We start from the raw sequence: 24,732 nt of genomic DNA on the forward strand, positions 1-24,732 counted from the left end.
CGTACCCAATGAAGTGCTGAAATTAAATACTTGTTATCTGTACCTTGTAGCATCGCTCAAGCTCTTTACCTTTGAAAGGTGGCCGGAAGAATTTCTCTTTAACCAAACACACACACACACACGTGTGTGCATGTGCGTGTGTGTGTGTGCGTCTGTGTGTGTGTCAGTGAAAGATGGATATAGGCTCTAAGCGTATTCAGGAGATTTTTGTGGAGCCCTTGAAAAAGCAAAGCAGACGTACTTTTCCACAGTGAACTTTAGTTTGAGAAAACCAACAACACGTATTTTTAGGACATTGCGGGCAATCTCTATTTGGTGGCAGGCACAAGTTAAGGTGCCGTTTTTCTTCAGTCCGTAAGATACACATTTAATCGTAGTGTAGTAATACCCCAGTCACACTGGCTTGAATAATAAAGTCGTGTTCCCCAAAGAACTGGACGGTTATGTATATGGTGAGAAGAGAAATTATTGGCGTCCAGGTTTGTGGCCGTGTTCTTGGGTCGCGGTCCATTCGTCTAGCCCGCTTTGGAACACTTTCCGACGTTGCGCGGAAGCTGCACCTCCGACAAGAAGTGCCCGAGGTATTGCTTGTAGATGGCCGGAGGTTGCGTCACTGCGTACTGCCCTTCGTAACAGAAGCCCCAGAAGCAGGACTGCTGGTCCAGCTGGGCCTCATGTACTATCTGCATGATGGCCGTCACGGTGCCCCCGATGTGGACCACCAGGCCGGACACTAGGGCCACCACCAGGGCGATCTTCATGTTTCTACTCAGAGGCCTGCGAGAAATTTGACAGTCATTTATTAATTGTCACTTTCATACCCCCATTTTCCTACCTCGCCAGCTCGCACTCCCATTCATAACACTTTATGAATGACTAAACACTACAACACTACACGTATTCGTCTTACCTCACCTGCACCGTATTCGTGTAAATACCATCATGTGAGATCACCATCTGACTGATCAATCCTTAGTTCAGGACGAAGGCCTTTCCCAGCGATACCTGGTCATCCCTTGTTTTGGATAACTTGACTTAGTGCCATGTTCAGTAAACTTTATTGTTTCGCCACAGAACTTATGTCGTCCTAAACTGCGTTTTATTTGCCTTGGCATTAATTCAGTTGATGGTACAGACTCTACTATCTGCTCTGCGCATTGCATGGCCTGATAAACTCCAGGTTTCCTTTTAATCGCCACTAGGGTACTAACTGCGCCCGTTTGCTTCTTCATCCACACCACTGTCTTTCAATCTGTAAGCGGTATACTCCTTGATTTGTCATTACATCGCTCTTTGCGCCGTCTGTCACTTCGGAGAAAAAAAAATTATTGTGACGTCTATAGTACCTAACGAAGCTTCTAACTTGTCTAAATGCCACAAACACAAAATCATTATGATTGTTTTAAGCGCATTCACGACGAGAATATGCGAGCGGACCGACACAAGTGTCCACTTTAGCAAATGCTTTGTTAGAAACAGATGCACATATTTAGAGGCATTCAAATCAAGCTCAAACGCGCAGGAAAAAGTGGCACGCGCGCTGATTCCCGTTCAGAAAACGCAGTTCTTTTCTCGACAACGCAAGTGAAGGCATGCTCGCACACTTGTCAGTTACGCGCGCCATTTTTGCTGCTTGTAATCGACCTAGTGACTTGCAATCAACTTCGACACGGCAAAGCGTTCCTGAAAGAACGGCTCACAATCACACGTGCTACAAGGCAGAGCTAACCAGCCATCACGTCCTCTCTTCACATTGTTGCTGTGTTCTCTCAATCTGTTCCTTGTAAAGCGTCTCGTCTGGTCTACGTTGAACTTACCGCATGAATTGGGATCGTACAAATCCTGCCAGCGGCGGCTGCATTTCAATGAGGGCGAAATGCGAAAACGCCCATGTGCTTAGATTTAGGTGCACGTTAAAGAACCCCACGTGTCCAAATTTCCGGAGTCCTCCACTGCGGCGTGCCTCATAATCGGATCGTGGTATTGGCACGTAAAACCCAATAATTAGATTTTTTTTTTCAAAGTGGAATCTGATAGACGTCACATTGCAATTCACAGAGCACGTTCTGTGACACTTGTTGCAGCGCGCCCCACTGTCACCTCTACTTCTTTCACATAGATTATCTGACTTGTAGGGAGCGTAAAAGGCCGCTTTGACATTGGCACGTTCCTGCAGCTTTCTTTTTTCAAGTTGTGTGAAAAGTTGTTTAAGTATGTTACAGTAGCAAATCATTTACATTCGCTGGGTGACAGGAGTGTCGGCGCGCGAACATGAAAGCAACTTATTAGAGAGAGACCGAGTTAAAGTTAATAGAACATCACGGATAACCATCAGGGAAGGGGATGCCCGGGTTCTGAGAGGCAAGCAGCTTAACAGATGAGACTATCCATCAGGCAATAGTCACATTGTTAAGGGCATTGTCAATGCACTGACTAACAATCCAAATTTGACAAGCTTGAAGTAAGACGAGCTCTAGGGTAAAAACTGCTTGTTCCCACGTGATGACTACTGCCAGCACGTTCAGTTCGAGTAAGCATAATTATCAAGGTACGTTAGCGTGCCCTGTGCGGAAGGCAGTTCATGAGTGATGGCAAAGGGCTTCAAGGATTGGTTATACATATCTAGTTGATTAGGAGCATCGAACTTGAGAGATTCATTCTTGAGCTTTTTAAGAACCAGGTAGCCGGCAGCGTATCTAAAGATTCTGACAAGCTTGGTGTCAGCTATGCGTTTTGTAAGAATTCTGTCATGGTTTGATAGAATTGGATTCGTTAAATTCGCGCTATTCCGTTACCCGGTGCGAACTCCGTGTTTTTGAAGGTGAAGTTTATAATCCCAGTGGATGAGCGTCGACTTAAAATAAACATATAATAGCTCTAAACACTTTGCTGACGACACACATACGTAATATTTCGCTGAGACATCAGCGTGTTGTGCCTCAAACAGATATTTGTATGAATGGACATCAAACTTAGTCCGGTGCGCTATCGTTTAAATGGTGAGAGACGAGCGATGCAGGCGTCTTCGTATCGCTCTCTTGGAACTGCTGCAATGGTTCGAAGCACATCGCTGGCGCAAATCCAGAGGCCAACGCTTACATGTCTGCCCTGTCACCTGTTTAAGCGACAAGCTCTGAACGCCGTTTGTTCACAAACGCGTCGCGTCCATACAATTCTGGCTGGTCTTTGGCCGGGAGCGCCAAGCGAATGGATGTCGTAAACATAGAGCGAATCGGCTGATATATAGCCATCTCTACTATACTGCCCCTACAAACATGCTCGCCGCCGCCTCTGTTCTCTGTGGTATTTTGAACAGAAAGTCCGAACGGTACCTGAATATCCTCATTGCAGTAAACACACTCTTTCAAGGGCATAATCCGTTAAATTAAAGCTCTTTACGTTCCTCCCCTACGCTCGGTGCGTCTTCTCGGTCGATTTCTCGCCGAGTAAAATGGGCAGATCTCGGAGGCAATGTATATTCCGGCGTAGCATGAGTAACATAGCGGGGTCACGTGGTGGAGCCGCTCCATCACGTATCGCGCCGCTCTCCTCCAGGGTGTGTCGTGCGCTTTACCTTGCGTCGTCCTTTAGGCCGTTCACATATAAAGTGCCGGTGAACGGAATCGCAGCAGCGTGTTTTAAAGAAGCAAACGCTCTCTATGATAATCATTATGAATGCTTCCTAACAAAATTTTTAAGGGAGATCTGGTGGAGCGAAGTGCAAGGTGCGCGCCACCTGTCTCTCACTGACTCGGTGCCGTTAGCGGTTAAATTTTACAGCGTGGGATTAAAAAGCTGTCGAAACTTCGGCGCCGCCCTATACACCTTTCTTAAGGAGCTGTCATGCAGAAACTAACGAATCAATCACTTTTAGCTCTATAAATGTACGCGGGACCCGGCACCGAAATTTCATCAACCTCGGGGCGCCGAGATATATATAAGGAAGGCAGGGATGTTAACCAGTCAGGACTCTCGTTGGCTGCCCTACGCTGGTGGAAGGGAGAACGGGAAGAGAGAAGAGAGAGAGGGTAAGAGACATGCGCCGACAGTACTTGAGTCAAAATCGCTCGTACAAACCAGACGCTCTGAGAAAGCATTAAAGTGTCTTCACTGCCTTCTGAGCCGATGACTGGTGGGGACGGTGTCTAGTACTGTCTGTTCACTCAGAGGACGATCTCAAATGTACGGGGCGGGTGCTGGCATACCTCTCCGGCCACTGATAGGACCCCTTGCAGAGGCCGGCGTAGAAAATGGGCGGCAGCACGAAGGCGACGGGGCACGCGAAGAGAGAACCGACGAGCGCCACCAGGGGTCCTTCGTGCGGCACGGCCAGGGCCAGCACGCAGGCGCACGCCATCAGCGGAGACGCCATCTTGGCGCGGCTCCACACGGTCCCTGGGAAGTGTGACATTCGCAGCCTTGTGCTTAATCGACATTGCTATAGCACTCTCGTTCTCGTTCCTCCAGTTTTAAGTGGGTAATTGCGGTAATTTATTTTTTCAGATTATACCTAAGTGAAACGGCGTTTCACATAAAATCACACCATATCGTGTTTCATATATCTTAACCACTTGTCTTATTTCTTTTTATGTTCACGTATTAAATATGTGGAACTGCGCGTTCTGGTGAAATAGCCAACGGTATCCGGAACGGTCTTGCATATACGTGTCTCTATTATTCGGTACATATTCAGTGCGCCTGCATCTTGAGCCACTTTTATGTGGGCTGCCCTACATCTTAAGTTCAAAATGTTCCGGTATAGGTGAGTAGAACAATGTTCCAGATAAGACTGCCGACTTCACTGGAACACAGTTCGGTATGCTTATTATCTGCATTTAAAAAAGTAAGAGGTCAGGACATATACAAAGCGTTCTATACATGGGTGTCCGAACTACCTTGCACCGAGGTTTAAAAATATGCAAATCTCACGTAGCTGGACAGAACCAAGGTAATGATGTTTGCCGTCACTTGCGGATACTCAGATTATTTATTTTTTACGTTCCACATAATTAGATAATTAGCCTTAACTAGTTAATCAACTTCTTAAATATTATAATTAGATTAATGATGTCAAGGAGAAGACCGCAGGGGAACATGAAAGACTCCCGCTGCAGTTTCCTGTTGCTCAATATGTGCTACATGAAAATTTTTTTTTCCGAGCGTGAAAGAAGCCCGCGAGTACACGCAAAGTGCCTCGAGCGGCCAGTCGCGCAGCCTAGGACGAATCTTCCCGTTTGTCGGGGCACAAACTTACAACAGTGCACGGCGGCACTCAAATTAAGACACAATCTTGAGCATTGCTAGTGCAAACATACGTTCCGCTGCATGACAAGAATGCTAGGAGATGCAAAAGCGTGCATTGCAGTGGAATCTGTCTAGCGCAGTGGAGCAATCATTGAATCGCGGCTGGTGAGTCTGCGTCTAAGCTTACTTTCTTCTTGGCCGCACGAAGAGTTCCCAAAACTCGTGTTAAGTTCTTGGTTCCCTATAAGTGCATTCTAGTATATTATCAATAAACATTTGACTGAACCCGAATAGCAAAGTACATCACGTCAATGCGAGCTGCAGCGCAACAACTACATGATAGGGTCGCCACCCGTATTAGGTTTTTGAGTAATTCCTAGCTTTTCAATCATTTTGACGCGGTAGCAAAAAAGCAGCACACTCTGCTTACTCAACTCAACGTGATCATATTCTTTATTTAGTGTCTCTTTAAACCGAGGCTAACGAAAACTACTGAAACACAACAGATCAGCGGTCCTATGCTTCGAGAATGAGCGTCAGCTAACAAAAGCTCTGAGCAGCAGGAAATGTGCATTCTTAAACTCGCTACCTGGCAATCTCTACAACGGCTCCCCTCCCACGTTCGCGAGCTGCCACTTAACAGAATGTCGACTTCAACGTTTCGTTTCCGAGCGCATCGACTCGAATGTTTGATGAGCCATCGCGTCTATCGCATTTGTATAGAGCACCCACGTTTCCCGTAGTTCTCGGCGCCGTCGTACTCCTCCAGGGTGAGGGTGATGAGGTTACCCGTCGGCAGGCAGCTCATGGCGAGGAAGAAGTTGGCGGCCGTCCGGGTCCTGTCTGAGTTCAGCGACATGATGATGTTTCCGCCCACGGACGTACCAAAGGCAGCGTAGCCCAGCGCGCCGATCAGGAGGCAGGCAGCGGTGTACCCTTCAAGAAAGAGAGCCCGCTACATTACGGCATTTAGTATTCGCTGTTATTGAACGGAGAATACACTGAAGTTAAAACGCTCCACGACGGCGCAGTGAGTAATAAGGAGCACCCTTGTGGAGGGCGGGGCGATAATTTTAACGCCGGTCTTTGACGCGCACCAAAGCAAGCTACTTGATTGTTGTGTTCATAGGAGGTTGTGGCCAAGTACTGCACCAGGGTGGCCAATCCTGCTCTGGTGAGGAAGTGCGTTACCGGTTCTGGTCACCGGGATCAGGCCACACTCCAGGCCTGTTTGTGCAATTTTTATCAACACGCGGATTGTTTTTTTTTAATCCGGTGGAAAATTGCCGGCACCGGGATTCGAACCACAGACCTCTTGCACGCGAGGCGGGTGTTCTACCTCCACGCCACCGCTTCGCTTATAAAGCAAGCAACAACATCCCAATAAAGAAAGGCGTCAGGCAGGGAGATACGATATCTCCAATGCTATTCACAGCGTGTTTACAGGAGGTATTCAGAGACCTGGATTGGGAAGAATTGGGGATAAAAGTTAATAGAGAATACCTTAGTAACTTGCGATTCGCTGATGATATTGCCTTGCTTAGTAACTCAGGGGACCAATTGCAATGCATGCTCACTGACCTGGAGAGGCAAAGCAGAAGAGTGGGTCTAAAAATTAATATGCAGAAAACTAAAGTAATGCTTAACAGTCTCGGGAGAGAACAGCAATTTACAATAGGCAGCGAGGCACTGGAAGTCGTAAGGGAATACATCTACTTAGGGCAGGTAGTGACGGCGGATCCTGATCATGAGACGGAAATAATCAGAAGAATAAGAATGGGCTGGAGTGCGTTTGGCAGGCATTCCCAAATCATGAACAGCAGGTTGCCGTTATCCCTCAAGAGAAAAGTATATAATAGCTGTGTCTTACCAGTACTCACCTACGGGGCAGAAACCTGGAGGCTTACGAAAAGGGTTCTACTCAAATTGAGGACGACACAACGAGCTATGGAAAGAAGAATGATAGGTGTAACGTTAAGGGATAAGAAAATAGCAGATTGGGTGAGGGAACAAATGCGAGTTAATGACATCTTAGTTGAAATCAAGAAAAAGAAATGGGCATGGGCAGGACATGTCATGAGGAGGGAAGATAACCGATGGTCATTACGGGTTACGGACTGGATCCCAAGGGAAGGGAAGCGTAGCAGGGGGCGGCAGAAAGTTAGGTGGGCGGATGAGATTAAGAAGTTTGCAGGGACGGCATGGCCACAATTAGTACATGACCGGGGTTGTTGGAGAAGTATGGGAGAGGCCTTTGCCCTGCAGTGGGCGTAACGAGGCTGATGATGATGATGATGATGATGATGATGATGATGATGATGATGATGATGATGATGATGATGATGATGATGATGATGATGATGATGATGAAAGCAAGCTACGCAATGATTCTTATTTTTGTTTTCTGCTCCTTCTGACCCCTTCGAAATGCAGATGCCCGCATTCGAACCCGCGAACTCGATCTCTGCGAGTGAATGCCGTAGACGCTGGGCCCCAGTGGTAGATCAAACAAAGGGTTGCGTCACGCTATTTCTATACCCGCTGCTTTTTCATTGGCCTAACTCTGACATTTACCACAGCATACTTGGGCAGCTTTTTTAAAAGAAACCTCATCTCGAAGCTCTTCCTCGATTCCCTGCTGGCAAAACTGATGATTATGATGATGAGTTACATCCCATTTAAATCGGGCTGACGGCAACAAGACGTCAAGCATGGGTAAACTAATTGATCATTTCTTTCAAACTATACGTCTATTTTATACTAGCATCCTGCCTCATCATAGTCGTCATCAGCCAATTTTTATCTCCACTGTTTAGGAGAGGCCTCTCCCAGCGATCTCCAGTTGCCCCTGCCGTTGGCCAAGTGGCACCATTCTAGGTGTGCAAATTTTCTAATTTCCTCACAACACCTAGTTCTCTGTCATCCGCGACAGCGCTTCCGTTATCTTCGCACAAATTCTGTAACACTAATAGGGCATCAGTTATCTGCCCTACAACCACCGCGACAGATTACTGACTGTGACGTTGCGCCGATGAGCTCAAGTTCACGGGTTCAACCCCTGAGGCTGCCGTGGCGGCATCTCGATGGGGACAAAATACTAAAGGCTCGTGTGCTTATATTTTGCTGGGTGGTACATAACCACAGGCGGTCAAAATTAACCCGAAGTCCCCCGGTACGGCGTGCCTCATAATCAGATCGCGGTTTAGGCAATGAAAACCCTGAATTAGATTAAAGGGGCCATCACATTAAATTTCAGAGCTTGAATTGTATATTCAATGTTAAACCGTACGCGTCCAACAGCAACATTTCAAAACACGAGCGCATCCGTTATGATGGAAAATTTGTATTATAACTTCATTATATTGCACGTGAACCTTACAGTAGCCTCGCAACTCTGAGTGGTGACGAAGTGAACTTGCGCCCTCAGAGAAGCAGAAGGCATTCTCTGGGGCCTAGCCTTTGTGTGCTGCAAATACCGGAAGTTATTGCAGAAGCTGGAAATACGCCATGTGTGTCAGGCGTCGTTTTGTCTTTGAGTGTGTCTCTCGGTGGTCTCCTGGTGCTGCTTTCTATTGCAAAAGTGAAGTAATTGTGCGAACAACTCAATCGCGACGCCCTTGTCCAGCCGTCCGGTGCCGGAGCATGCAAACAAAGTCGCCCGATGGTGCCCCGAACAGTTTCGAAGAAAAATTCAGAGCTGGCCCCCCCTTTCCTGACACCACACGGGTTATGCCAAATTGGCGGTCGCTTTTGATGCTAGGGGCTTCCATAGAGGCAGCAATTTCAAATATAGATGTAACTGGAAGATATTTGCTGAGAGCCCAGTGTTTTGTGTGTATAACCATATTGCGCCCTCTAGTCTTAGTTACAGTGATGAAGGGAAAATAGCCGGAGGATCATGTCATACGGCCATCTTTTTTCTTTTTAATTTTGTTTTCTGCCCTCTTTATCACTTTGCCTACCCAACTCCATTTCTTCCTGTTAGTCTAAATCAGAATATCGATAGTTGTGCGGGGTTCAGGTGCTTTTCAATCCTCTTTATAATCTTCCTCATTTTTCTCCCCCTTGCGTTAGTACCGGTAAAATGCATTGATTGCACCCTTTTCTTTTCAAAGGTAGTGGTAGGCAGCCGAACATGAAGTGGTAATCTCTGCTGCATGCGCTTCAACACATTTTAGTTTTATTCTTCCGTAAAATTTGCTTCTCTGGATCCGGGTGCCTTTCGACAAGTATGTCTAGGCAAAAGCTTCATTGCACCGATTCTGCTAATAATGAGTCCTCATTGTCTTGCAAGGCTATTGAGCATTGACTTAGTCTTCTGCGTAATAATCTCAAGACCAACTCTTCACCAAGATTTAGGCACACATTAAAGAGCCCCCTAACATTAAATTGCATCTGGTAACCTCCGCAATGGCATCTCTCGTAGCCACAGAGTTCATTTGTAGTGTTAAATGCCAGTAGTCACCGATAAGATCTGCTCTTGCAATGTGTAGTTCACCAGCGCTTGGTGAAACGCTCGTGTCACCAACGTGAAAGAAGCTCAGACGGAACGACAGCCGGCCAGGCACGGCGCCAACTCCGGCTATTGCAAGACGGCCACAAACGCGTCGCCCGAGCACTTGGCCCGGCTTGTGGCTTACCAGCGACGCCGTAGCCAGTGGCTCGCTTGAAGTACGACGGGGTCGCCGCGTCTCGGCGCAGGCTCGTGAAACCGGAGACGCTTGCGTAGTTGAACGTGATGACACCGAGGCCTACGAAGAAGGGCACGGCCGTTGGGGCAGTGAGCGTGCCCCTGTGCGCGGGCAAGTGGCCCGCGCCGCCATCTTTGTGCGCGGCTGCGCTCAGGATTTGGCGCAGCTCGTTCCATGACCCGGGTATCCGTGGCGTCCACCCCGACCCGAAGCTGTCGGCGAGACCGGTCAGCAGCAGCGCCAGAAGCGTCAGCGACAATGGCAAGTTGACAACGCTGCACCTGCGACGACGGTTGGGGGGAGGGTGGTGTCAGCGCGGGACTAAACGCGAACGCTATTCTATTGGCACTCGCCAGTGCTGCTCTTCCAACCCCCACTCTCTTCTAGATCTAGCGGCCGAGTCTCTTTGTTGGACCGCAGAGACAAGTCAACAAAGATGGGTAAATGTGTTATTTCAGTTTCGTCTTGGAAACCGTGGTTGTCATAAATACAGATGGACAGCATACAGATACAGCGGATGACAGAGCAACCAGGAAACGTCAATAAAGAATCAAAAGAGAATATGTATGCGGAACTTTCATTCTGTGATTGAAAAGACGCAAGAATTGAAAGATGATAGACACAGTAAAAGCAATTTGCAAAGCAAATTATTTGTGAAAGAAAAGTAAATTGCTGAAGCACCTTCCAGCCGGATGTATTCTGTAAGTGTCCGCCCGGTAAACTGCTCATATTGGCCACCACTGAGTGGCTGGAACTCAACCAGAGGGAAGAAAACTGGCTTTGAATGCCTGTTTCCTTTTCGAGCTCAGCCAATCAGCACTTCAGCAGCAGCAGAAATGAGCATGTCCACTAGGTGGACTCTTACGGAATAACCCCCCCCCCCTTTCTTCCACATCTGTGTCATGAATCTATGTGGCCGATACCCCAAATGACAGGAGAAAACAAAACATTTGAATCCTAACTACGTTTACGAAGTGGAGCTTTATGAAGCTACTTTCTTGGTACTACAGATCGGCGTGTGCATGGAAAGTTTCTTGCGTATGTTCAACGAGCGTTGTAGTACGCTCGTGTTGGCGGATCTCTTCAAAAACAAGGTCACCAGAGGACGCACTGAAACAGACACTCACAGTGCTACTTTCAACGACAGTCCACATAGAAATCTTAGTACCACGATATGTTCTATAGTGGCTTCTGTTATCCTCCGTAATTTGTGCTATGTGCTTTCTATATGCTTGTTTCCTTGGTTTTAGTCTTTTTGTACCGTTCCTCCGGTACGGTGTAGCCACTCGGACGTTTATTCTGCTTAACTACCCAGTCTTTTTCCATTCCTATTTCTTTCACCCTCTCACTCACCAGTATCGCGTGACGTCAGCACACGGTCCCTTTATCGCTGCGCTCAGCACGCCAAGGCCAACGACGAGGGTGCAGTACATTAAACCGTGGGTCCAAGGGGCGGGTATGAGGGCCAGCACAAAGTCCGTGATCGCCTCGGCTGTCAGGACTATGATCACTGCCTGCAGGCCCACCACCGAAAGCAGTCGCAAGCCGCTCACGATTCTCCTGTCAGGGACGAAGAAATTGCCATTGACAAATTTCAACCTCTTGGTTTCGTTAGGGTCTACATCGCTTATTTTCACAAATGGCACAACTGCGTGCGCCCTGGTTGGTATATCCAGGTTTAAAAGCCGCGCCAGCCTTGAGTCAACTCCGTCTGTTTTATATTGAAATGCACGGGTAACGCAAAAGTGCATTACGCAAGAGCTGAACCGATTTGAATAAAATTTGTTGAACTTACGAGGAAAAGATTAATTCTGCCGAAGTTTGCGAATAATAATTTTCGTTTAGAGCGTCATACTTTTGCACGAATCCTAAAAAAAATATGTAAGCTGAAAAGAAAATTAAGGCATGAAGTTTATCAATCCGCAATTTTGTAGAAGAACTGAAATCCAAGTTGTGTAAACTGCATGTGTTTTACAGCTTCTGAAGCGGACCAGATTAATCTCTTAATTTACAGCTTGCTCGAAGTTATTGCAATGCTTACGAAGGTTTCGAAAAATTCCTACTTACATATTAGTGGTATGCTTCAGAGCATGCCGCTAATAATAATAATATAATACGTCAATTTTATCCGGTTTAGGTGCTTCAATTGACGCGCCTTACAGCGTTGCGATAACTTTAACGCGAAAGCTTGTACGTGCCATGCGGTAGATTGGCCGGCGTTGTAGGCAACGAGTCGTGCCAAAATTAACACCTGATGTGATGTCATCAGCTTTTGTATGACTTCAATAGTAATGCAGAAGATAGTAAATGGTATAACAACGTTAATTAGTAGTACTTATGGCCAATTAAAGATGAATGAATGTTAATCAAGTTGAATGAATGTGCATTACAGTCAAGTAAGTGAAATAAAGTCTGAACAAGTTAGAGTAACATGACTTAAAGATGAGTAAAATTAATGATAGGTGGATAAACTGGATTTTAAAATTATAGGGTTTTCGTGCCAAAACCGCTTTCTGATTATGAGGCACGCCATAGTGGAGAACTCCGGAAATTTTGACCACCTGGGGTTCTTTACCATGCACCTAAATCGATAAAGTGGATTAAGGTGAATTAAAGTGTATTGAGGAGGCATAAGGCGGGTTAAGGCTGGTGAAAATTGAATCAAGGTGAAAGGTGGACTAAAGCTGAATAAAGTTGGTAAAAGTTAGCCCAAGGTGGACTAAAGTGAATTATGGTGGTATAATCTGGACTAAAATGGATTAAGGCGGATTAGATAGAGTTGTGAAAAACACATGACATTGTATGACGTCACGTATCATGATCACGTGATAAATGGTAGTGACATTAATTCCGAGATGCTCATGTATGACGTCACGTCAAGTGTAACGTCACGACACGTGGCATGTTCTAATATTTTCGTCTTCAAATCGCGTAAGGATGTTTAAGTGACCCCGTTTATTTTTGTTACTTACAAACAAAGGCGTAAACTTTGTGATTCAGTTCTTTCCCCAGTATTTCAGCAATAGACTGATGGCCTAAATAAATACCTCCTTTTTACAGACAATAGATATTTGCATATTTTTTAAATGCAACTAATCTTATCAAAATCTCTGCAGTGGGCCCGTGCAAAACGATTTCCTCGTTCCTATATATGTACAGAGATGCTTTGAGCTAAATCTTCCTCCTAACTCCACTACTTTTTCCTCGTTTCTTCTATTTCTGCATTGTTGATGTGACATAACACAGCAGTTCTGTCGCACCAAAAGCTTTTGCTTAAAATATTCAGCAATAGACTATTCGAGGTGCAGATTTAGCGGTTCCGTCTCACGTATGAATTCGTAGCAACAGCACATAGCGCTGTCATGGGCCCCAAAACTGTAAGCTCCGCGAAACCAGCAGCGGACAACAGACGCAATCTGCAATCATTTTGCGGCGATCCACAAAACTACACATAAACCATGTGTGACCAAATGACTTACTTACTCGCGATAGCTTGCTGTATCCCTTTGGAACTAAGTTCCCCTACACAGAGGCTTGGTTGCGTAAATCCAGACAGTCAGGTTGGCAGTTTTGTGGCTTGTGCGGTGAGACTGGCGATGCGGGGCACTTCACCTGGTTGTACCCGCCGTTCATCGTGAAAGGAAATGCGTCGCTTCACAGACTACAGAAGCACATAGAGAAGGGTGTTCTTCCACACGACAGCTTCCAAGACGTAGTGTTCCCTGATCATCATCATCATCATCATCATCATCATCATCATCATGGCTACGCCAGGGCAAAGGCCTCTCCCATACTTCTCCAACAACCCCGGTCATGTACTAATTGTGGCCATGCCATGCCTGCAAACTTCTTAATCTCATCCGCCCACCTAACTTTCTGCCGCCCCCTGCTACGCTTCCCTTCTCTTGGGATCCAGTCCGTAACCCTTGATGACCATCGGTTATCTTCCCTCCTCATTACATGTCCTGCCCATGCCCATTTCTTTTTCTTGATTTCAACTAAGATGTCATTAACTCTCGTTTGTTCCCTCACCCAATCTGCTCTTTTCTTATCCCTTAACGTTACACCTATCATTCTTCTTTCCATAGCTCGTTGCGTCGTCCTCAATTTGAGTAGAACCCTTTTCGTAAGCCTCCAGGTTTCTGCCCCGTAGGTGAGTACTGGTAAGACACAGCTATTATATACTTTTCTCTTGAGGGATAATGGCAACCTGCTGTTCATGATCTGAGAATGCCTGCCAACGCACCCCAGCCCATTCTTATTCTTCTGATTATTTCCGTCTCATGATCCGGATCCGCCGTCACTACCTGCCCTAAGTAGATGTATTCCCTTACGACTTCCAGTGCCTCGCTGCCTATTGTAAATTGCTGTTCTCTTCCGAGACTGTTAAGCATTACTTTAGTTTTCTGCAGATTAATTTTTAGACCCACCCTCCGGCTTTGCCTCTCCAGGTCAGTGAGCATGCATTGCAGTTGTTCCCCTGAGTTACTAAGCAAGGCAATATCATCAGCGAATCGCAGGTTACTAAGGTATTCTCCATTAACTTTTATCCCTAATTCTTCCCAATCCAGGTCTCTAAATACCTCCTGTAAACACGCTGTGAATAGCATTGGAGATATCGTATCTCCCTGCCTGACGCCTTTCTTTATTGGGACTGATTCCCTGATGTGCCCGGAGTAATGAGAAGAGCAGTTCTGCGGCAGTTGATAACCTTCCTCGGACACTTTAATGATCAACGTTGGGTGACAAACCCCTTTCAGAGCGTATACTATGCTCCAGCAGAACATTCGCTGACGAAGCATGCCAAGCCGATCCCGCCGGCTGTAACGCCCGCCGGCAGATGCACATAGGTGATCCCGGGCTTTCCCTGTGAGGGCTCTCATTTCACTGCTTTAAATGCCAATTATCTGCACTGCGCTTGAGGCAATCGGCAACCGTTACCTGACCGATACAAAAAATCTTGGAGATTGGTTCCAATTGAGGCTCACTCGAGTGGCCTTGAAAGCATTGTTGGGGTGTCAACTGTCCCCCTGCGGGAAAGATTCTGAAGCATCTTGTGCGGCGGCCCACAGGCTGACGCGGAGTCGAAGGGCTCTGACCTTTCGGCCAATAGCTAAAAGCTTTTGCAAAATTTCATCCAGCTGGGTTTACTAGCGACGGTGGCTCTGGTGCTATTGGCATTCCGCTGCCGTACCCAACTACATCGCTTCGAAACCCAGTCGCAGCGGGCACGTTACAAGGTGATGAAATCTTCGAACATGTTCCTCTCTTTTATGTTAACCGATTAGTTTGTTAAATCTAATCATTAAGGCTACCGTGACATTCTGTTTGCGCTCGCGACCTTTGTCGTGCACCCATAAGTGCAAGCGTGTGCTTATTTACCCTCATTGTCATCTTCGTGGGCCTGTTTAAGTTCACGGGCTGGACCAATGCAACTGCCTGTTAGTGCGCCGATTCGCCTCAACTTCCTTCAGGCTTCACAAGGTTCTGCAACAGTTCAAATTGATCCTTTTCCAACAAAATATTGCGCTAAAAGGCAATCAGTTGCGATGAATATGCATGTTCGCGGATGCTTCTTGTCTCGATGTGTTTAGACAACGCTGATGGACGGGAAATTTATAAAGGCAAAGCGGCAAGATAACGGCCCGAGAACGCCTAAGTTCACAAGCACGAAGATTATACAGATCCGTGAACTACACCCGTCGTTCTCAAGTTAGCTATAACCAATCGCAGCGCCAGATTTCCATCTGACAACATTTTTCGAAATTCAAAACCTTCCTTTTCAGTACAGTTTCCCCCTCATCATAAGACGAATAACAAAAAGCCTTTCCATTCTGTGAAGTACGAGCACCGAAGCTGTGGTGTGTTTTCCCTCAATCGACGCATCCATATATATACAGGCATTATTATTATTATTATTAGTAGTAGTAGTAGTAGTAGTAGTAGTAGTAGTAGTAGTAGTAGTAGTAGTAGTAGTACTAGTACTGAAGGACACCGATAACGAATACGTCTTTTGACTGTGGGGTGATTTATTCTTATTCTTCTATGAAGTAGTGAAGTGTGCCAGTACCGCCGCATGGCAGGCGCGAACTCCACAATATTTGCAACTTCACTGTGAACTACGTAACTATGAAAATTAGATGAAACCCGGCTTAATATTAGATTCTTCTTAGCGGCTAATTGTCATTAATTTGTTTCGGGATAGTCTTGATAAAAGAACAGTTAGAGCCGTTTTCTGTATCCATACTTCCTCCGTAGACGGCCATGTGTTGAAGCAGACGGGAATCCGGTAACGTGTACGACTTCCTTGTGAACTCGTTAATTATGACTGGTAAATGAAACGCGGCGTAGCGATAGAGTATTGTAAGCGGTAGAATGATTTGTAGGTAGGTCAGAAAAAACTAGAGTTACAGCCATTTTCTGTAACCATACTCCCTCCTTAAATTGCTATGTATTGACAGCCGACGGGAATTCTGTAACGCTTACAACTTTGTTGTTAACTAACTGATTATGACCCGTAAATGAAACTCGGCGTAATGATAGAGTTGTCCTAGCGTCCGCTTTCAGTATGATTTGTTTTGAGGTATTTTGAAAAAACTAGAGTTACAGTCGTTTCCTGTAACCATACTCCCGCTGTAGATGGTCATGTATTAACAGCAGACGGGAATTCTGTAAAGTTTACAACCTCATTGGGAACTAAGTATGACAGGAAACTCGACGTAATGATAGAGTCGTCTCAGTGGTCAACTTCAGTTGATTCGTTTTGGGATAGTTTTGAATAAACAAGTGTCACAGCCGTTTTCTCTAACCATACTCTTTGCGTAGACGGCCATGTTGGCAGCAGACGGGAATTCTGTAACGTTTATAACTTCACTGTGAACTAACTAATTAAGACAAGTAAATGAAACTCGGCGTAATGATAGAGCTAGGGTGTGAGACCGGGCTAGTTGGTATTCCATTGCTGAAGTGGCTAGCGTAAAAGTAGGCACGGGGCACAAATGGGCGACAAGGACAAGCGCTTGTCCTTTTCGCCCTTTTGTGCCCCGTGTGTACTTTTGCGCTAGCCACTTCAGTAATGATAGTCTTAGCGGCCAATTTCCTTACAACTTTTTCCAAGATACTTGCATTTGATTGAGAGCTACAGAGCATTCGCGAAAAACTGTAGGCGAAATTTTTTTCTTCGTTTCGACGCGGCGCGTAGGCGGACCCACATAGACAACCGCCGGAGAGTAGCTGCATACAGCTTCGCTGTAAAAGGATTGTCGTGCCAGTGGTGATCGAACTCATGCCCATTTAGCTGCAATATGTGGTTGAAAGTTGCGCGCCTTGGTCATTAATCGAACGAGTAATCTTCGCACGAGGCCATTTGTACTCTGCTTCATGCTCTAGGGAAACTGACGCTTGTTGCATCTATGCAAAAGTTTCTAAGGTTGCTCTGGTGACATCGAAGCGGGCGAAGACCACGGTGTACGCATAGGGAAAGTTTCATTGGGAAGGTGGCAGTACCAGCTATATCAGAGCCTGTTGGCCAACGTCGCACTGAGTTTGGCAGTAGGAAAAAAATTGCTGAAGCCTGCTGATCGTTGTCGCTCTCTTTTTAAAGAGAAGCTTGCTTTGCTGATTGCTGCTGCCTTTCAAAATCTGATGCAGGCCTGCACTACCATGTTTACTACCCTTTTTTGTCCAGGATGCCGCCTTTGTTTTCTAAACGATTACTCAGTGATAAAATAAATCGTACCTAAGTATTCCCCATAGCAACAAATACACGTCATTAAGAGCACAATTCCTTTAATAAAGCTAACCTTTCTAACAATTCTCTGCCTACTTTCCTAACGATTCGGCCACATTCGCACGTGTACTCCGATCGTCCCAACACCAACTAAGTCATTGAAATAATCGTCGTGTGTTCATGATCGGGATGATTTTTTTAAACAATGACACATACGCACAACGCCAGATTGACCAAGAAGCGGACGGTACCATTTATAATCAATAAGAAAGAAATTGAGAAATGCAGGGCTCTATAGGAGTTGTCTTACTACATAGCACGGGCGTGCAATGACATAAGCGTTTGCACGAGTTTCCTTTACGGCAAAATACTCAGGAATGAAATGACCAAATTGACTATACCATTTGATCAACCGCTTCAGGAAAACCTCTCTTCGCATAGACTGCGAAATGTTTGTTGTAGCTGCACAACTTCTATGTGTGTCTATGTTTCTGTATGTGCGGGGGGGGGGGGGGGGGGGCGTGCGAGGTGGTGAACACTCATTACTGCTATTCACAAGAAGACATTTCTTACCCTACGCCTGGACCCAGTGCCTTAGAGGCGACGTCTGAATACTGAGTGTACCAGTGGAACTTCCGGTATTCCTTGCAGCGCTCTTCCAGCATGACGCAGCAGCTGTTGAGCAAGTAAGCGTTGAACACTGCCAGGACTGCGAACAAGGGCACCACGAGTATTGCGGCCCAGCCTGCAAGCACGAAAAAAAATATCTTTCTAGCTTATCTTACTCTAAAGAGACGTTGGTCGCATGCGAGCCACTTATCGCGCTCAATCTAGCGTGAACTCGTGAGCTTGAAATAGACCACTAATAAGTCACCGATGCCAGACAAGGATCTGCCAAGCTATCTATCAAGATACTTAGTACTCCTATTTACGCAGCCACGCATAAGTCTGATTGTGTATCCTCATAATTCGCCGACATATGGCGCCTATCGGCGAATACATAATTCGCTCATTCTTTATCACGTCCGCCCGCGACATTGAGTCGAGTGATAACTCGCTGACCTAGGGCGTTGAACTGCAGTGCATCAGGCGACTCACTGCTTCTCACATCCAATTGTGAATTTAAGTCAATGCAAAACTGCCTAACCCTAGGCGCGTCAGGTAGAGTCATGAAGTGATCAAAGCATCACCTATTCCGGCAAAGGCATACGGCATCGCCACCATGCCAACGCCCACCAGGTTGGCCAGCAGCGCTGCCGTAGTCATTGGCAGTCGAAGCATGGCAGATTTCGAAGTGAACCGGGAATCCTTTTTCTTCCACTGCTGAGCGAAGCACCGATTCGTACGCTGCCACCATCCGTCGCCATCATTGGAACCCGCCGTGGTAACCGCCACCTCAGGGGCGACTCTGGTGTCCTCCAGTGGCACGATTTCAAATGTGTGTGCTGCTGCAGAAGAAATCATGCAGGGTTCATTTGGTTTAGTCGCACAGCGTCTCACGTCGCGGTCTTAGGCAAATAGGGCGGGAAAGACAAGCGTTTGTCGTGAAAAAGTATTTTTTTTTTGTTCGGCTCGCAGAAGTTGATTAATTGAATAGGAAGATGTTCCACCAGCGCTACGAGTTTACTGCGTCAAGACGAACAAAGGAAACACAAATGTGGGCCCAAATCTAGCGCATCACGTATTCGTATTGACGCGCTGAAGTTCTCAAGGTAATCGGGATGAAAAATGTCTCCCTAGTGTTAAACACTCAGTATAACACCGAAACAGTTTTTCTCAGCCAATTTATTGTGAGTTTACCCGAAGTTTGCTAGTGAAGTTATACGTTGGCGGGCGCTTGTTTCTGCTGCTCTCTGCTCTACCCGACTATGTGAGACAGTTTCAGTGTTAACTACACAAAATGGAAAGCTAAATAACATGTCAAGAGATAAACCAGATCTGTAATTGTAATTTTGATCGTCCGTACGTGTTTTCTAGAAAACTTTAAAACCTGAGCACCTCAAGCACGTTAGAAAAGACACGATTATAGGGCATATGAAGCATTCTTGTAGGTGCTCTGTCGTTCTCTAGGAAGTTCGTTTCATCACGTATATTATAATTTCTTGGCATCTGGCCAAATAACGGTGCGCTCCTTTGTAATCTCGACTCTAGTTGTTCCACGGTGTTCTTTGAACCGAAATTCTCGCATTACATGTCAGTATTTCTTCGTAAGAAATTTCCACAGAACTCATCCCACGATGAAGATCGATAGTAATGCAATTAGCATTCCTAATGTCACAACACACCATATTTTAAATGTCCACGTTTCCTTGACATCTGTAGCTGTCATTCGGAGACGTCCATTGTTTTGCTTATATGTGGCATAATACGGTATCCTCCCATGTTTCCATGGCACTCGCTTTCCATAGTAATGCTTGAGCATGGCGGTATGACGACGACTGTATCACGCCAACGCACTAACGACTATGGAATGACAAATAAGGAATGACGTCGATGGAGGACAAGGGCGGTAGGACGACAATGGCATGATGATGATGAAATTGCCATTGCTTTTAATGATGGCGTTGATAAAACGGCCACAGTGCAACGACACCGACCAGAGAACAAATGTATGAAAAGTGTATGGCGACGATGGCGTGAAAACGACGGTATAACGACAGCCGGATGACGAAGCTGGAATAAAGACGACGTCACAACGAGCATGGCATGGCGACGAGGGTATGCGACAACGGACGCATGATGGTGACTGCCTGACGACGACGCATCACAACAATGGCGTGACAATAGCGGCGCAACAACGATTGAATGACTACAGCATAATTACGATAGAGTGGTGAAGATTTTATGTCGACGGAACCATCAGCGCACTAGACGACGAAGGCACGATGACGATGGGAAGACGATGACTGCGTGCCGACAACAGCATGACGAGACTGGGATGACGAAGTTTGAATGACGACCACGGAATGACCACGACCACATCACGGCGACACCACCGCAACAATTGTGTTTTGACGATACCTTGACGACGGCGCAATGACGACTGCGGCATGGCAACATTATGAGGACAATGGGCTGACGACGAGTGTATTACGACGATGGCGTGACAACGATGGCATGAAGAGAGTCGTATAAAGAAGCTGGAGTGACAGCAATAGAAGGACCGCGACCGCATCACGGCGAGAATTTCACAACAAATGTCTGGCGTGTGTATGACGACATGGCTTGACAGCGACTTCGTGACGAGAGTAGGATGACAAAGCTGGAATGATGGTGATGCAACAACCACGAGTACATCACGACCACGAGCAGATACCTAGAGGACCGAGCTATTAGACAACTTAGGTCGCTGGGTAGGAGTAGAAGGCGGGACACGACGGCATGACAAGACAGGTCGCGAAGCTGGAATGACGATGACGCGAAGACCACCACGGCATGAGGACCATTACCTTATGGCTCATGTTGGTAGAATACTGGGTCGACGAACGAAGACAGACGGACGGCGGACGGACGGACGGACGGACGGACGGACGGACGGACAGACGGACAGACAGACAGACAGACAGACAGACAGACAGACAGACAGACAGACAGACAGACAGACAGACAGACAGACGGCATCAAAACGCCTGAAGTAGGCAAAGAATGCTAATTGCATTAATATCATTGTACGTGTCGCTGGAACAGTACGACTGCTGTAGAGTAAGAAGGCATAACCTTCATAGGCAACTGGTTCCATTAAATGCCGGCAACGCATTAGAAAAGAACTACACGCATACCGTTTCGCTCAAATGTTAGTAACACTTCGAAACTGCGCAGACAGTCAAAAATATTCTGAGTGATAAGCCTTTTCCAATCTCTACGTCACTCACGACAACGTTTGGTTCAATAGAAACGCGTACTGCACGCGCACCAAAGTTATGAGATGTTTCCTGTATGATCACGCGATGAACCCACAGGGCGCGAAAATTCGTGAAAACAAAGTGAAAGTCTCGACGAGAGCGCATTCACAAATGAAAGTTTGCGAGTGGAATCATGTGGAATACACACATCTGAGATGACACATGCGAGGAAACACGGCATTAAGTTGTGCGCGACTCTTCTTTCTTGCACTCGTTTCGTTCGGCGCTCTGTACGTTCATTATGGACTGAAACCAACTCACTGAACTTGGTATACTACTGTAATGAGTGCCGTCAACTTCCAAAGTTATTGTTTGCAAGCTATGCCGTATCATTGTGGTGCCATGCAATTGAATACTCACGTGTCGTCGGCATTCTTTCTTCGTAAATATCTTGTAGGACCACGGCGAAAACTTGGGAAATCTTCGGTCACATTACCATCCTCTACCACCACCGCAAAGACCACTGACTCGCTGCAGCTGCAGAAATATAATCAGTGTCAATGCTTCATTCCCCAAACGTTACGTCCCTTACCGTGTCCAAAAACTGGCCCAGACACTTTCTTTTCTGTGGAACGTCACGAAGGGTAGTCGACCCTCAGTAATGTGTTCGATAAGTATTTCGGACGCCGATAGCAAAAGCAGAGCAATTGCTCAACAGCTGTAGACCGTTTATGCTTGCCGAATTCGCCGGTACGTAGCCGAGATGTTTCCACCGAAGCGGTGTGCAACCAAGCGGACGTGTGCCCCAGATGTCGAGGCAGCACTCGTTAAGACAACTGAATCACGATGACGTCACGATTGTACAATGTGCACATCCAGCTGCTTTCAACACTCCGGAAACTCCTTCTTCATTGCAACAACTGGTCCACGAAAAACTAACGCGGGACGCACCGGAGGTGCCCGAAGTCGGCAGTCGTCTCAGCTTCCTGCTCACACCGACGATGCCACCATTCTCACTATCGACATTCAAACAGTTACGCAAAGTATGCGTCGAACAGGAAGCTATATGGGGGTGACCTTCCAGTCATTTGCAACAGTGGAACACTACAACCGCCATCGTCCGTCCACACGGAGCAATATCACCACCCGCGAAGCCACCGCGGAAGGATCACTCGTTATCTGCACGGTACACGCAACCGCCACATGTAGTTCCAGAGGTAGGTCTCAAAAATTGATGCCACTAACTATCACGCCGTAAAAGCACCACAAATAACTTGTTGCCACAGTTTGACTCGCAGGCGAACCATCAAACGCACGTAGTCGCAGAGACAGGTCTCCAACCTCGAAGCCACAAACTGTCACGCCGTAGAAGCACTACAACTATCTTCTTTCCACGCTTTGCCTCAAACGCGAAAGCTCCAACGATGCATGCATGCCGCAGTTCCCACGACGACGACTGGCGTTGAGCTTGCGTATCTTCTTTCGACTCCGGTTGCCTTTGACTGCCGTAGAAACAAGATATGCGGGGTCTTCGAAGCGGCGTACGTAAATCTAAGAGGCGCTGGGATGACAGGAAGCGATCCTCTGCAGCCCTGCATCGAATGGCCACATTGTAATACAACCTCCCGAAGCTTCTGTCAACGACACGGGGGTCGTACCCCAAAGCCTCGCAGATAACCCCGCACGCCGCAGACGACCGTACGACGATCCGTGGCAGCTCACGCACTCTCTCGCCTAACTGTTCCCTGCCGCGTCAGCGGAAGCGAGGTTTCTTTTTTTTAAGAGACGACATGCAGCTACAACCAAAATAAAACGAACTTGCATGGAGGTAAAGCGACTCGTCGCAGCTTCGATTGCTATATGAACACCGTAACACAACGCCAGAGCTTCCGTCAGAGCGCCGCGGGTTACACAGTGAAGCAGACAACGTCGCGGACAGCACCGCCACGATTCGCGAGCGCTCGCCGCTTCACTTGTCCCATTGTGTACTCCGTCATAGCAGCAGCCGCCGGGAGGAGCCCGGCGGGGGGTCCTAAGCCTCGGCGGCTTTCGCTCTCCACGCAAGCTGCGGTCAACAACATCTGCACGTATCACGCTCGCGCCGAACGCAGAGCGGCCTCCTAGAGTTGGCACTCTCGTTTCCAGTATAGTTTCCTTCAGCGCGGCAGCAGCTACGAGACGCCTGCGTCTGCCTTCCGACCGCATCAGAACGCATGCATTCATCCCCGAAGCATTTATTAGATTGGTTGTAGCTGAGTGGACTGCATCCGCCTTTCCTGGAATCGGTCACATGTATTATCATCAACATGCTAAGCATCAGCACCGTCGTCATCATCATCATCATCGTTTCACTGGCAGATTTTAAGTCACAGCAGAAGGAAACTGTCACGGCTGAGAAACCACCTCCGAGTCCGCTGCCTGAAAACCCTCGCGTCAGTCTAGGAAGGCACGAAAGGTCCTCAAATAATGTACACAAATGCACAAACCTGCACATTTTCGTAACAAGTGACAGTACCGGACCGCTATAGTGTGCAAATTTGTTTCACTTGACTCTATTCCTTTGTTATCATCCAGCTTTCACGGTCGCCGAAATTCCGGTGATCACGTAGGTGGCGCACGCTCATATCCCTGACAAACAGCGAAAATGAATATCATCCGAATTTAATCGTTGGGTTAACACAGATAAAGGTTCACAGCCTTGTAGATGAGTGGACCAGTACAGCTCCCCTATCTACGTCACATTTCATAACACATAACTTCATAACTATACTACATATATGCTTATAACAGACGCTAACTTGCGTAACACACATGTCATTCACATGTGTGTTAATTGTTCAATTGAGATCGTCTGCTCTTTTTCTTTCCTGCTCTTTTTCGTCTGTTATTGAAGCTGTCTGCTAGGGGATTGTACGCTAAAGAAGCTACCAGTTTGTTTATAAACGCGCAGCTTTTCTACTGACTGAGGCTGCTCTCTAGCTTGCGCAGCGCTGAAGCAAACTACCGAGAAGTGGTTTGAGAAATAGCTCGTCACAAGGAGGGGAGGGAGCAGCACGAGGCTTCGTGCTTGGCGCTAGCTGGTGGAAGCAGACCGCAGCTGCAGTCCGAGATAGCTAGGTGATAGGTGGCCGCGATCGAACACGCACGTGCAAGACCGCTACAGACCGCTGAACAGACGTCGCACGGCTGAATGCACACATCTGGTGCGTCGCGTCTGCACGCTGAT

General features: G+C 47.0%; 1 protein-coding gene across 3 annotated transcripts; it reads right to left on the reverse strand.

Moving 5' to 3' along the window:
• Positions 1 to 284: 284 nt before the first annotated feature.
• LOC142563938 (uncharacterized) lies at positions 285 to 23,589 on the reverse strand. Of its 3 annotated transcripts, none has more exons than XM_075674677.1 (9): positions 22,099 to 23,589; positions 21,927 to 22,043; positions 18,855 to 19,109; positions 18,238 to 18,409; positions 11,289 to 11,495; positions 9,885 to 10,216; positions 5,977 to 6,180; positions 4,206 to 4,395; positions 285 to 777 (listed from the first exon to the last, which is right to left on the reverse strand). In XM_075674677.1, the coding sequence occupies exons 2-9, from the start codon at positions 21,937 to 21,939 to the stop codon at positions 516 to 518; spliced, it is 1,635 nt and encodes a 544-aa protein (XP_075530792.1). In that variant the 5' UTR covers positions 21,940 to 22,043; positions 22,099 to 23,589; the 3' UTR covers positions 285 to 515. The 3 variants fall into 3 exon arrangements, with proteins under 3 accessions (XP_075530792.1, XP_075530791.1, XP_075530793.1); XM_075674676.1 differs by having other exon boundaries at positions 18,855 to 19,112; XM_075674678.1 differs by having other exon boundaries at positions 21,927 to 23,589.
• Positions 23,590 to 24,732: the final 1,143 nt, after the last annotated feature.

Source organism: Dermacentor variabilis, chromosome 11 (genome assembly GCF_050947875.1).
Source record: "Dermacentor variabilis isolate Ectoservices chromosome 11, ASM5094787v1, whole genome shotgun sequence".
Taxonomy (NCBI): domain Eukaryota; kingdom Metazoa; phylum Arthropoda; class Arachnida; order Ixodida; family Ixodidae; genus Dermacentor; species Dermacentor variabilis.

What these genes read in the sequence shown, in the direction of transcription:
- LOC142563938 (XM_075674676.1), bottom strand. An exon ending in GCACTGGGTCCAGGCGTAGG is followed by an intron (nt 11,496 to 18,237) that starts GTAAGAAATGTC and finishes CGTCCCTGACAG; the next exon opens with GAGAATCGTGAGCGGCTTGC. An exon ending in TCCTATCAGTGGCCGGAGAG is followed by an intron (nt 778 to 4,205) that starts GTATGCCAGCAC and finishes AATTTCTCGCAG; the next exon opens with GCCTCTGAGTAGAAACATGA.